We start from the raw sequence: 13,896 nt of genomic DNA, 5'->3' as shown, positions 1-13,896 counted from the left end.
ACCTCTGGCTCTAAACCATGGTGTTGCTTCGTTTCTTCTATTTGTCGTAAGCCATGCACGAACATGCTTTATATGAGTCGGTTTTTAAAATTTATCTGATATCTTTAGGCTCTGCTTCGAGTTGTATTATTTCTGTTGTTGTGTCTCTCGTCCGCGATATCCAGCTTCCATAAAGGTCTGCGCATCGATGGCAAAATACCCGAAGAAGATGTTCTACTTGCTTCCAGTGGCAGATTTTTATCAAAGACTAACAGCTCATTCCTCTCAGACACGAAATCAAAGCGATGGAGGACGCCTCGAATGACCATCTCGACCGAGCTCGATGACTGGGAGTGACACGTTCTGGGACGAGGTCCGCCACTGTACACGATGAAGTTCGCAACTTGCCTAAAGCCACCCCGAGGACACAATGGAGGGATGGGAACTACATATTAACAAAAGAATTTACATCATGCTGTTAGTGGTAGTATAAACGAAGCTACAGTCACTCAATCATTTTCTCTTGACTGTGGAAGGGCGAGCGAGAGCTTGGGAGGAACCGAAGGAGAGTATCATTTGCCGTCTTTTCACGGAATGCAAGAATAAGATCGCGTAGGATGCGAAAATGTCATGCCAGTATGTTACGATGTGAAAAATCAAGACTCCTATTTTCTCGTACAGATCTGGATGCGTGTAGGCTCACGTCATCATGCGGATCCTGATCCTACGCGGAGAAACGGGCATAATCAATCCGCCTCGCCTCAGGGTTTGTACAGTCAACATTTGGGACTTTCTTTGCATCCTTCAAAACTTTGTTGTGGTATCATGGGGTCTGTGCCACATCCTGCCTAGTTTTACTATTGTGATGGCTTACAAATAATGTCTAGGATCCTGCTGGCGAGTCGGGTAAGTCGGGCATGTCAGCGAGACATCAACCTAAACGTATTCGGGTTTAATTTCTGATGCCCCTGGGCACGTGGGTGCATCGAACCCAAACACATAAACCTGGTACTTGAAGGATACAGATAACCCCTCTCTTGTTTGAAAATCAATTCCGCAGCTCGACTGCGCCAGTTCATACCAGACTTCACATTCAAATCAACTACCGAAAGTCATGGCTGGGAAGGCATCCAAACGTGGTTTTCTGGACGGCCTTCTGGACTGGCTGGGAGGCTGGGCAGCAAATCTCTCTGCTGAGACCAACAGCTACACTGTGACACCCGTCAGGATTCCCATGGTTGGAGAGGAAGGCGTCGAGCTGGCAGGAGACGTCTACCAGCCTATCACCAAAGAGAATGCCTCGACGCTGGGTACAATCATGGTTCATAGTCCCTATGGGCGCAGGTTCCCTTTTTCAATCAGTCTGTGCCGGCTCTGGGCAGCTCGTGGCTACAACGTGCTCATTGTAAGCACACGAGGGACGTTTGGCTCTACAGGGCTATTCATACCGGCTGTGCACGAGGTGGCAGATTCCGACCGGATCGTGAAATGGATGCGCCAGCAGTCTTGGTACACTGGCACTTTTGGCACCTTCGGCATAAGCTACCTTGGGTACACGCAATGGGCACTGATGGACTCGGACGAGCCTCTGGAAGACTACGTTGCCGCCGTCAGCATAGTTGGTCCTCACGACTTCTCGGACCTCTTGTGGGGGAACGGCTCGTTATGGTTACCAAGCCTAGACTGGGCCAAGAACAGCACTGTTATCGAGTCGACGAACACGCTAAAGTCCTTCTACAATCTTGTCACTGCAGACCCGAACGGAGACATTGCTGTCAAGAAGACCGTACCGCTGGAGGACGGCGCCAAGAAGGCAGTCGGGGTCGATACGCATACGTACACGTGGCTACACGAGTGGATATCCGGTTCCTACAGCAAGATCAAAGGGGAGGGGGCGACTGAGTTCTGGAAGTCGATGAACCACACGAGAGCACTTGAGAAGACCAAAGTGCCCATCTTGTTGATTGGAGGGTGGCAGGACATCTTCACTGAGGCACAGACAGCGCAATGGCGACGGCTGAACGAACGAGGCTGCACTGTGGCTCTGACCATGGGCGCGTGAGTTTCTTTTCTTTTTCTTTCTTCTTTTTGGTCTCTCTCTTCCCCTCCTGAGCAGACCAATGATAAGTCTTAAACTGAGATGCTTTCTTATGACAGATGGAATCACATGCAGGCTGGACAAGACATGAAGGAAATACACGCCTGGTTCGACAAGTACCTGGGCAAGAAGACAGATGGAGAAATTCGGGAGGCTCCAGCGAAAATCAACGTTACAGGGACCAATGAGTGGAAGTGGTATCCCAGCTGGCCTCCTGCGACGAAACCCCTGGAGCTCTATCTCGACCTCCAAGGTCAACTCTCCAAAGGCATCCCTGACAAAACAGATGAGGCGCAGTTCACATTTGATCCTCACAATCCCACGCCGACATTTGGAGGCCCTCTCCTTTTTGGCGGCGGCTATGCGGACGACACCGCGCTCGCGGAACGACCAGACGTTCTCGCCTTCACCACCTCGCCGCTTACCGAGGACATTGAGATCCACGGCAAGCCGCATATCGAGGTCTCCCACAGCAGCGACAACCCGCACGTCGATCTCTTTGTTCGGCTCAGTGAGGTGAACAGCCACGGCAAGTCTAGAAACATCTGTCAGGCGTATCGAAGACTCGATCCCGATCGCGCTCCGGCTGGTCAGAAGGTCAAGATTGAGCTAGACCTGTCCGACTGTGCACACCACTTCAAGAAGGGCAGCGCAATACGGCTGCTCGTTGCCGGCGGGAACTTTCCGCATTACGCTTACAACTTGGGCTCTGGTGAAGGGCAAGCCACGGGTACCACTCTCCGCCCTGCGAGGCATACGGTCTATACGGGCGGCAGCGAGGGGTCGAAATTCGTGTTGCCCGCATTAGATACTTAGGTAAATGATAAGACGGTGGTAAGTGGAGTGTGTGTTGTATAAGGTTGGTTGGTTGGGATGACTGGAGGCATGGAACACCCGGTAGGCCTCGTGTAAGGAAGCTGATATCGAAGGCAACGAGGGAATGTTATTGTATTGATGATTCTACTCATATGTCAGGTTGTGCCGGAATATTACGATCCGGGATGGACTCCCCTCCAAGCTGCAATATAGCACACGAATCGAGCTGGACTATTGCACCTTTCGTATGGATGTTTCGTAATCCTGGGAACTGAGCTGGATGAGGAAGGCCTACCCAAGTTATAGACCCTCGATATGAATGGCATGAGGTCCAAGGTTCAGCACAGTGCAGTGTACTGGGAGTAACCCGTGGCTATCTTGCAAGTGGTGATGACAGGCTGTTAATACTGAACTTCAAGACTACTGACACAGAACAGAGACTCGGTGTGAGTTCCCAGCGTTGACCCTTTTCCGTTTCCACCACGGTTTGATCACAGCTTTATGAAGCGGCTCAAGCTCATATCAGAAGCGGTGAGCAGCAGAGTCGTGAATGTGCCTTTACCAAGGTAGATGGAGCGGCGTTGATAGGCCCTTGCCGAGGGTAGCCTCAGCAGTACCAATGTCGCCTGTGAGAGGTCAGATTTATATTGCCACCAGAATCACCTCAGAATTTCAAAACTCACCAGGTCCCCTCGGAGCCCAGTACTCGCCCGTCTTGCTGATATCCAGTTTATTTGTCCAATCCACCAAGCTCTTGGCAGCTTCTTCAGGGGTTACAGCTGCACAATCTGTTATCAGTCTCTACGCTCGGAAGAAACACAAAAAGAGGTTAAGAGGAAGAGGAAGGAGAGACAGCCCCAGAATGCCTTACCTCCGCCATCGTCCCAGAATTTATCAAATCCAACACCCTTGGTCATCTCCGTCCTCATGAACCCGGGATGTACGATACTGACTATGACCCCATCATCCTTCAGGTCCAAGCTCAACAGCTTGCCTACCATGTTGAGCGCGGCCTTGCTTGCATGATGAGCGTAATTGCCGCCGCCCTCCGATTCGTGACGAAGAGTGATGCTTCCAGACTCGGAAGAAACGAGCACGACCTTGGACCCCTTCTTGAGCAGGCCCGCGTGCGAAAGCTTGTGGACGATGAAAACGGGCGCGATAGAGCTCGTCGTGTACATGGTCACCTCTTCGTCCCAGTTGGGACCCTTGTCTTTGGTGAAATCCTCAGTCGTGAAGCGGCCGGCGGTGATGAAGACAATGTCGAGCGGTTCCTTTCCGCTCAGCTGCGTGGCGAGGTCGTCACCGACGGTAGACTTGGTGAGATCAATGTTGGATAGCCATTGTACACTCTCTGGAAAGTCTTTGGGCCCAGAGCCAGACCGTGCAGTGGAGAAGACAGTGTTTGATGACTTCGATGCGTATTCTTTGACGAGGGAGGCTCCCAGGCCACGGGTCCCGCCGATGATCAGTGCTGATACCATATTGTGTCAAGGTCGAAGGCCAGCAGAGTGTAGGCAAGTTGAGCTCGGGCAAAAGAGTATAGGAAAGACAGGTCTGGAGGAAAGGAGGGTGAAATGCGTTTCGGTTGAAACAAAAGGTGTTTTATTGACAGACGATGATGTTATAGCTATATGACGTCAAAAGAGTCGACAACTGTCTGGCGGATTCCGCTGCAGAGCGCCATGCCCCAGCCTTTTAACATGTGAACCGCAAAGATTGTATAGGGGGGCGTTAGTTCCTAAACCTTGTTCTGCATTCACGCTCAAGACACTGACAGACCCTATAATATAGTAGAAGGGCTCAGTATTCAATCAACTCAGCACCAACGGACACGGCAATGATTCAGATTTTGTCTCAATGGCTCATGTACATTGGAAATCTACAATATATACAGGAACAAAATCTCTTCAGCACACCCCTTTTTTCTCCTGTCCACTCTTCTTTTTTTGCCCCTTATATCTCTCTTCCTCTCTACAATTCAGCAGCTACTGGTTGACAAACTGCTCCGTGTGGGCCTTGTACAGAGTAGAGCTGTCCAGAATGTCGCCAGTGGCCGACTCGATGAACTGGATGGACAGGTTGTTCTCGTCCTCAAAGGTCAATGTCGCGTAACTGAAGGTCTCGGCATATGCAAAGCGGTTCGACGAGATATTGTTTCCAACACTGCTCAGGCCCTCAATGTTGCCCGCGCCTCCAGCGATGATGTACATGGGCGCCGTGGGGTTATCCATGCCGGCAGGATCAACAACGCTATTGTTTACAGGCGCAAAGCGCTGCGAGTTGTGCACATGTCCAAACACACCCAGGTCAACCCCGTATTGGTACATCAGAGGCTCGAAGGCGGTCTTGCAGGCCGAGCAGATGTTGCTCTGACCCCCTGTAGAGTACCACGGTCTGTGTCCAGCCACGAGGAGCCACGGGGTCACGGTCCTGTCGACCGACGCCAGATCGGCCTCAAAGAAGTCCAGCTGCTGCCCAGTGTATCCAAATGGACCGCCGTCCAGACCAGCAGTGCCGAATGGAGCGTCAGGTGCGTTGGGGAAATCCGTCTCCGTGTCGATCATGGTGACGTGAACCATGCCATACTCGAAGCTGTACCAGAAAGGCGGGTTGGCGAGCGCTGCCGCTTTGTTGGCGTTGACTTTGGCCTTGGTGTTGGACGATGTCGAGCTGAAGGACGTGGGCATGTTTTTGCCGAAGCGCACGTTGAAGTCGGTAAAGTTTTTTTGTCCTTCTGGGCAGCTCAGCTCGATCGCCGGTGTGCCGAGCTCCTCACAGTCTGCTTCGTGGTTGCCAGGGCTGGCCATGTACACTTTGCCGCCCGCGATCGGCGCCAGCTGGTCGTAGAAGTTCTCCAGTATGGCTTCATAGGCATTCACGCCGTCACCGACGTTGGTCGGCGTCAGATACCAATCATCAGCGTAGCCAAAGTCGCCGGGGTGCAAAACCCATTCGTAGTCATCCCAGGTGTCGGCCAGGCGTCCGATAGTCGTGTGGTTCAGCGCTGGCTCAACCTCAGGTATGAGCACCTTTCTCGTGGGATCGCCGTCGGCATCGACGGTGAAGCCATCTGCACCATACACTCCCAGGTCGATCACAACGCTTGTGGTGAACGGAGACTTGTCACCTGGCGTCCGTGGGCTGAAAAAGCTGTTGACAGTGGAGTTTGTCGAGACAATCTGATAGTAGTAGGTGGTGGCTGGCGTCAGATCCGTGAGAATGACGGTGTTTGACCAAGTTCTCGAAGTGTTGTATGTGGTCGAGATGAGTGAGCAGGTCTCTTGCGACAGATCGGTGCTGCTGGTACCATATTGCACGCACGGCTTGAGTAGCTTCTCATACGTGTTCCACCCGACCGAGACAGCTGCTCATAGAGGATGAAGGTTTTGTCAGTGAAAACACCCTCCAAATGGCCAGCTCTGCCGGTCGCCGCAGCAACCCCCTCGAGGATCTTAGCTTACAGTTCATGCCACTGATAGCGAGACGCTGCTGCACAGGCGTGGTTAGGTCTGACGGGATGGTCGGGTAGTCTGCACTTGCTATCGCTGCGACGGCGAGCAAGGGAAGACCTTTCAGGATATCCAAGAGGGTGTACATGATGCAGGATGTCCGATAAGGAGGATCCACCTTGTGCTCTCTGGATCGGATGGCGGAGAGATCGGAGCTGGCAGCCTGGCGGAGCGAGCGTACGTCCCATTGACCACCTTTGGGGGGGTATGCCGTAATATATCATGCGGGCCAAGCCGTGGAAAAGATCATCAAGGTTGCAAAATTGTGTCCTGAGAGGGTTACATGCCTTGAGCGCGTGATAGCGTCGTATTATCCAGGGGCTGAAGGCGTTAGGTGCCCCCTCCTGGGCGAGTGTTCACATGCAAAGGAGATTTCCGTGTGGTAGTATTCCTCGTGTGCTTCCAGAAGGACGCATGCCGTGTGGGCGCATGGTCTGGTTGAGAAAGGAAGTTGGTTATCGTGATGATCCCGGTCAAGCCGAGCTGTGAGGCAATGATTCGACAGAACGCCACCCTGTGTTGCAAGTCCCACGAGCAAATAGGAAATCATTCTTCAGCTGGGTGAAAATAGTTAGTTCACATGTTTGCCGCTCTGCAGCAAGTTTCTGCAGGTCTCTCGGTCCAGTGGTTCACTGGTGTCTTGAACTGGAGTTGTAATTCACAGGTTTCTCGTATGTCGCTCATTGCAGAATGTAGAAGGTGGTAGCAATGCACGTGAGGGGGGTTGGGAGGCCCCAGTACCCATCTGGCCGAGACATTTTGCCTGCTACGCTCAGCCGTTTATCTACTATCTTCTATCAAGAAGGTAATTAATAGAAAAGTTCTTGGCACGTGGGGCTCATCTAGTCTCCACGTGCGTGTTGAGACGAATCAATGAGGATGAATATGGAACCTCTGCTGGCTTTGCTGGACTCATGCTTGGTCAAATGTGCGTCGCTCGCTTTCGCTTAGTGGGGCGATTCCCTTGCTGTGACCGAAAACAAACAATAATACCCTCATCTCCTCGTCAAAAGAGGAAGACAAGTCATAGAAGAGGGCAGCTCTTGTGAGTACGCTGTGACCATCATGATCATTATTTCCGAGCAAGTCCCGAGTCCACAACCACAAACACTAGAAGGATTCAACCTTCCTCACGACTGCTCCTTTCAATTAACCTAAAACATCTATGTTCGATCAAACCGTACCATATTGAACCCTGCATCAACACTCCTTCCTATTCGAATTACCTCTTACTTGAACAAAATGGCAGCATGTTAAGCAAAGGTCGCGTAGGAATACCGCATCAACATGGTCGCATCGCTTGTCCGCGGAAAAGCTTTCTACCATGTACTCAAACGGCCACGGAGGAAAATTGCAGTCGTAGTAATGCAATGATGAAAATGATGCATAACTGAGCGTGTACCTGCAAATGGAAACGGTGCGCAAGTAAGTACACGTAATTAATGGCGTAAGAGCAACGGGAATGTAATTGCATTGCTAAAGACTTCTGGACTGATACAGATTGAGAAATCCACTCAGGAAGTAGGAGACCACTGGTAGCATGAAGTACTTTTGCGTCTTCGATTGTTTTCAGACCCAATGTCAAGCAACGTTGGCCTTCTTGAGCCTAAACTTCTTTCACAACACCCTTCTTCAACAACAGATTCCCATACAGCCTGGTTTCATTGGTAGAGACAATGCAGAATGCCTTGCTCGACATTCTGTAAAACGCAAACCTCTCCAATTTACTCAGTTCAAATTTCTCGCCTTCGTGCTTGCGGATGGCTTCCCTGAAGTCATGCATTACAGGCAAATCAGCCTCTGCATCCCCGACAACCTGCATGCACCACGCCGATTCCGGCACAAAATCGTCTAGGGGCAATACGGAGAGGATGGCGTTGGCTGCGTCCGTTGCATTGGCCCCAGCAAGTCGGATGACCGGTGGGCCGGTGGATGCTGCCGGGAAGTTGGCGTCGACGATTGCGACCATGTCGCCGTGGCCCATGGCCCTGAGATTCTGTAGCAGCTCGGGGGTGAGCAGAGGATCGATGCCTTTGAGCATGGCGTTGAAATTTTTGAGCTTTAAGGGCTGTAGTAAGGAATGATAAGTTCTTTGTGACAATGTTGGATTAAGGCTCGGGACTGGAATTCTAGCCGCCGTACGGGAGTCGAGGAGAAGTATGATGAAATCGCCGACAATATTTCCCTTGACAGTGGTCTCAGTTGAACAAAGACAAAAATACAGAGAGGGGGGGGAGGGGGAAGAGAGTACGAGGAGGAGAGGGAGCAAAGGAAAAAGAAAGAAAGAAAAAAGCAAAGAAAAACAACAGCTTGAGTCATGTCTTAATTTCCCCTGGCATGGATGTCTTTTTTAAGTATGGATTGCGGTCGAGTTAATATAGAACAGATTTGTTTCCAGCATGTTATTTGAATATGAAGTTTCACCTCTGAAACTAAAAAGCTCCACATAGGTTCGACACATGTGATAAGGCGATGTCATGACACATTTAATACATTTCCTTCCGAAACCCTTCAACCGTTCTTACACAAGTACAAAGCCACGTCTAGTTCTTGGATATTTACGGTTCACCATTTTCGGGCATGATTCTGACAATAAGTATAATGAAAAATACGCATAGCACAATCAAGTTTAGGTTAACAAAGGCATTGCGGAAACTACTTTAAAGATTGCTCCTGCAACTCGATGGACTGATTTTAGTATCGTCGGGCCAGCCTTGGACGCCAGCTCAGATGAATGGCTACCTAGGGAGAAGATGCAAATCTAGGCATTCCAGATTCTCATAGCCTATACCAACATTGAAAGAGTCCCCTAAGAGAGCCCTGCTATGGGATCCGTGTTGGAGTTAAGACTTGTCAATAGAGCTTGTACCTATATGAGGACATGGCCTGCCCGTAGCTGAAAAAAAGTCTGCTACGTACCAATCCACTTTGATTGGAGGACAAGAGATGGGAATGTGCAGTCATTTCTATCTCACGGTGTCTCAATCTACAACAGCCGTGATCTGGCTTTCGTCATCCACGAGAATATTGCTCAGGCTCAATGCTTTACATAATATTGTTATGAACCTGACTCAGCCCTAGACACTCTGCGCAGACATGTCATACGTTCAACGCTGATGGCATTTTCACAACAAACGGCGGCGAGAGCGAGGACTAATTATGCAGTCGTTAGGGTCCGTAGTCGAAGACTACATTATGTACAGCAATCAACATATCAAGGCTAATAACACACAAAGACATAGACCAACCTCTTTGATAACCTCTACTTGAGTAGCTTCAGGTTCCAGGTTATTGCAGTACAGTGTTTGCGTTTGAGGAGGGTCTCCGTGACCAGCACATAGTGAAGGAATGGATTAGGCGAGGTATTGATTGGAATTTCCCCGGTTGTTGACTGACTTACGTCAATTCCAGACCTCATATTGTTGGATTTTAAAGCACGTAAAACCTGATGACTGGAATTTGCAAGTGATCTGCCGCGGAGGAAGGGCAAAAGTGACGCAGCTCGGATCTTGCTGTCAGGTTGGCCTCATCATACATGAGTTGCGAATAGTACAAGTCACGAGGGCAAAGGCGCGGCCCTGCGGAGAAAGGACGGACAAGCAGGTGCGGATTCAGATTCATTGTGGAAAATCTTACGGGTACAGGGGTAAGAGCATCGCTTCGCAGCTGTGAGCGACATTTCCAATTGGCAAATATTGAAAAGTTCCACCTGAAGAAGCATACGGTCTGGCGGAAGGCGCCATCAGAGAAGACCAGCTGTGTGAGAGTCAATGAAAGAGTCACCGACCCAAAGGCTAGATAGCCTCTAGAACTTCTGCCATCCGGCTGGTCGCTGATGATGAATTAGAAAACACTCTTTAGTGTATTACTGCGTATTACCACACAATGTATTGCCCACAGCACGAATCTGGGAATGCTCTGCCGATCTTCAAGGATTTATAAACCCGGTCCAGCCCAAGCTGTCGTTCTTACTTGACCGCTCCCGGGAGCCAGTACTACCTCCTGCAACGGAATATTGTGGTTGGACTCCTCCTGCCAGTAACGCGATGTTTGGTGGATTGTTGTTACCATCTCTATCTCTTCATTCCTTGAGGTGTCGTTGAATCTCCGGCTGTAAGGTGTAAGGTAACTCGTGCTCGCTGACAATTGCTGGCTACCACCCACGCGTACCGAACCACCCGCATATCCCGTGGCACTTCCTTTCACACTTCTACTCTTGCTGACAATATTACTGGCTGCGGAGCGAACGAGTGTCGGAAGACTGGGCATGCAAGAGCAAATAACCCCAAGCTCGATCTCGACACAGCAGAGCCTATACATAGGCATACCTTCGTCTATAATCAAGAAGTCAGATCAGGTTCTCTAAGCTGGAGGGTAAGAAAAATCTCGCGCGACTTACACGTCGGGTTGCTAATGTTCGTAAACAAGGCAATGTAACGAAATTTGGCGATCCCAACACCAATAACCCTGTAAGAGTAGCTTGCTTAGCATTTGGTTTTACCGATACACATTGGGCTTTTGAACTGGTCCAAAAGAGAAGGAAGAAGCTTGTCTATATACGTACGCAAATCCGGTTGCAAACATCACAGATATAAGTAGCTTATCTTTCAAAGGCAGATGAAGCTTTGCCACTATAGGCACAGGAATCCACATGATCCAAAAGTCGAAGGCGATAAGTATAGTAAATGCAACCCACACAAAGTCGAATTCGCTTCTGCAATGCCCATGCTGCGTACTAAACAATCTGTTCCAATAATAGCTGGGAGGCGTACATTGGAGTGCAAGTGCAATGCTGTTACGATTAGTACAAAGTCCCGACATGATCAGGAATGTTATACTTGTTTGGAAAAAGAGACCCGATTATCAAGTGGAGTCACTCACAGGAAGGTAAGAGACAACGTAATGTTGACTGCTTGTGTGATTATGACCTTGCGACGATGCTCCAGAGTAGAGAAGACCCGTGTGTAGAACAACACAATTGACACTCGCGTTGTAAGTCGAGCAACCACGTATATAAGCGAATCAGCGTAGTAATACTGCAAAAGGAAGAACATGGTCCCTGTTATTACTACGTTCCCAGTGAAGAAATGTATGATATACAGCTGGTGTAGGAGCATAGGATGGGCTTTCACGTACCTTCAGGAATATCAGAACCTTCGCCGGAGGTATTGCCCAGATATCCAAACCAAACCCACTCCGCTTCACTGCAGAAATATAAGAAAGCGATATTGGAAAGGAGAAGGTGACGACCTACTGGGATATTCGATTATGGTATAATCCACAATTACGACTACCGTGGCGATGAAATTAAAGTAATCGTCCCACCCTGTTTGCACAATGGATTAGCAGATAAAGTTCGAATGGAGGGCACGAAAAGCTGGGGAGTATATATGTAGCTATGATTTTCCCGTAGATGATGCTAGAAGTCAGGTACTTACAGAACGGCATTTTGAGGGTAGCTCTGGCTAAGCATCGCAATGCCACAACGAGTATCATCATCCCTAGAAGCACTGTGCCAGGCACGAACCAGGAATCATCATATCGTGGCTCAACTCCGCAAATAGAGTTGGTTATATTCTCGGCAGCTTTGTGTACCAGGCACAAAAGCAGTTGTCAGCTGAGGTATAGACGGGTATTCATGATTTGTAACTGAAGTACTTAGCAGCGGAAGGTTGAAGCATACTCAATGATTCGATTGTAGTGCATGCTTTCTCGATGCAGAGGGTACTTTGACTCTTGAGAGCGGCGTCGGAACAGGTGCATGCGGTGTCAGTCGCAACACAGGAAGAATTGGTGATTGCTGCCATGAGGCATTCAAGCTGTTGACCGAGGTGTGCATCTTAGCAGGAGCGCTGATGTTCTAGTGGGTGGTTCTTCTATAACGTACGGCGCACGACGGAAGATCTATCACGGACATATTTGATGTCTCTGGGTGATCACTAAGCAGATGGGAGGGACCACATGGACGAACAACTTGTTGTAGGCATGTGGAACAAGTCGTCTCCAGCTCAGACTTTCCAGAAAAGTATGGATGTTAACGAAACGGCTGGCGTACCGGGGGAAAGGAGAGGGACGAGGGGGACCATTAGGTATACGGCAATCTAATGATCGAGCTCGCTCTTGGAAAGCAATGGTGAGACATGTCTTGCATCGACTCTGCATATGCATCATTTCGGGTCATTCTCGTATGGGGGCGGGGGATTCTTGTTGCACACCATTAATTATTCGCTCAACCCAGCGTTGTGTAAAAAACATGCCGTGTGGGGGATCTCACACCATTGTCATTCGAGGTTTTCTCTATTGATTTGTAACTACGTCAGCAGCCTCCGGCCTGCAATCATTCTTCTTATGGTGCTGACGGTGTCGCTCCCACCAACCATCACTCAATGAGATACTCGTGTTTCCCCAATATGCAGCAAGATTATGTAGCTATTGACGGCTAATGCAGCCTAGCCAGCCACGCGGGATGTCACGCACTGGTTTAATTAGCAGGACTGGTAGGCAGCCTCATTTGTGCGCTCGAGGCGACGGAGACTCAATCGCGCCTCAGTTTGATGTGGGTCAATTGTCCAAGACGGTAGGAAGCCGTCGTTATTGCGGTGTAGTCAATGTAGATAAGATGTTCTGCATTGTAGAATAGGAAGTGGCTCAGCTCCATAATAGACCGGCTTCCAGTCACGAGTAGCGAATCAGGCCTGGGATTGTCCTGAGAAGACCGTACTCTGTGCTATTTGTAGTAAGATGTTTTGTTGTTCTTCTTTTTATTATTATAGCATTTATGATACTTCTTTATACATTACGTCTTGTACGCATCCCCTGACTTTCAAGAGTTTTCACGACTGCAAATCGATGGCATAAAGTATTTCAGAAAGCAGTATGAGGGGGCCCCCCCAGGACCGGAATTAAGAGCTTGAGAACGGATTAATTTGCTGAAATGTTTGATTTAAATTCTTCAACGGAGCGGACCTGGATGGGCCGGATGCACAGCGTCCCAACTGGGTCTCGGAGGAAACAATTCCAGAGGCAGACCTGGTCAATTCTCTAACTTTTCATTTATTTGAAATCTAATTTTGGACAGACTAACAGCTATCTAAGGAGTACCTTCTCTCTCGTAGGATGAGAAGGCATCGACGTTGAGATGGAAGAACGGTGTGATATCATGCTTTCCCAGTTAGGCGGTGCTGGGAGCTATGGCTTGTGCCTGCCACAGCTGACACGCCTGCCATGTTACGTACCCGCCTATCTTTAGCCCCTCTCCCCTCCATCCCGCCCAGCTGCAAGATTTGCTACGAAACAAACAAACAAACAAACAAACAAGCAATATTGAAGCTGTCAACCCAAATCCTCAACATTATCCCTTTCAATTGACATTTTCTTGAAGTTTCTCACGTATCAATGAGACGGAGCCGAGTTCAAATACTGCCCTCCCCGGCAAGGGCAAGGTGAACCATTCTATTACCTCCGCGACTCCAAGACAACCGAGCTTCCTCC

General features: G+C 49.5%; 6 protein-coding genes across 6 annotated transcripts; 1 reads left to right on the top strand and 5 right to left on the bottom strand.

Moving 5' to 3' along the window:
- Positions 1–1,297: 1,297 nt before the first annotated feature.
- On the top strand, positions 1,298–3,233 carry M406DRAFT_343701 (uncharacterized protein; the record flags this gene model as incomplete). The annotated part of the gene is made up of 2 exons (XM_040921905.1): positions 1,298–2,037; positions 2,137–3,233. 2 exons carry the CDS (start codon positions 1,298–1,300, stop codon positions 2,891–2,893), a joined length of 1,497 nt encoding a protein of 498 aa, XP_040780409.1. The 3' UTR covers positions 2,894–3,233.
- Positions 3,234–3,451: 218 nt separating this feature from the next.
- Positions 3,452–4,377, bottom strand: M406DRAFT_324961 (NAD(P)-binding protein; the record flags this gene model as incomplete). Its single annotated transcript, XM_040919932.1, has 3 exons — positions 3,452–3,519; positions 3,577–3,672; positions 3,765–4,377. 3 exons carry the CDS (start codon positions 4,375–4,377, stop codon positions 3,452–3,454), a joined length of 777 nt encoding a protein of 258 aa, XP_040780408.1.
- Positions 4,378–4,735: 358 nt separating this feature from the next.
- On the bottom strand, positions 4,736–6,493 carry M406DRAFT_348724 (Metallo-dependent phosphatase; the record flags this gene model as incomplete). Its single annotated transcript, XM_040922418.1, has 2 exons — positions 4,736–6,260; positions 6,358–6,493. 2 exons carry the CDS (start codon positions 6,491–6,493, stop codon positions 4,882–4,884), a joined length of 1,515 nt encoding a protein of 504 aa, XP_040780407.1. The 3' UTR covers positions 4,736–4,881.
- Positions 6,494–7,736: 1,243 nt separating this feature from the next.
- On the bottom strand, positions 7,737–8,468 carry M406DRAFT_319933 (fucose dissimilation pathway protein). The gene is made up of 2 exons (XM_040919328.1): positions 7,906–8,468; positions 7,737–7,830 (listed from the first exon to the last, which is right to left on the bottom strand). The coding sequence occupies exon 1, from the start codon at positions 8,387–8,389 to the stop codon at positions 8,012–8,014; it is 378 nt and encodes a 125-aa protein (XP_040780406.1). The 5' UTR covers positions 8,390–8,468; the 3' UTR covers positions 7,737–7,830; positions 7,906–8,011.
- M406DRAFT_58784 (uncharacterized protein) lies at positions 8,467–8,724 on the bottom strand (the record flags this gene model as incomplete). Its single annotated transcript, XM_040924610.1, has 1 exon — positions 8,467–8,724. One exon carries the CDS (start codon positions 8,722–8,724, stop codon positions 8,467–8,469), a length of 258 nt encoding a protein of 85 aa, XP_040780405.1.
- A 1,923-nt stretch (positions 8,725–10,647) lies between these two features.
- On the bottom strand, positions 10,648–12,218 carry M406DRAFT_231986 (uncharacterized protein; the record flags this gene model as incomplete). Its single annotated transcript, XM_040915891.1, has 7 exons — positions 10,648–10,739; positions 10,805–10,872; positions 10,970–11,197; positions 11,287–11,441; positions 11,542–11,609; positions 11,742–11,990; positions 12,089–12,218. Coding segments are annotated over 7 exons (990 nt in total), but the record flags the coding sequence as incomplete, so codon positions are not given.
- Between the last annotated feature and the right edge of the window lie 1,678 nt (positions 12,219–13,896).

Source organism: Cryphonectria parasitica (assembly GCF_011745365.1).
Source record: "Cryphonectria parasitica EP155 unplaced genomic scaffold M406scaffold_1, whole genome shotgun sequence".
Lineage (NCBI taxonomy): Eukaryota > Fungi > Ascomycota > Sordariomycetes > Diaporthales > Cryphonectriaceae > Cryphonectria > Cryphonectria parasitica.
The sequence above is the reverse complement of the archived record's forward strand: the minus strand, read 5'-3'. Positions and strand labels throughout refer to the sequence as shown.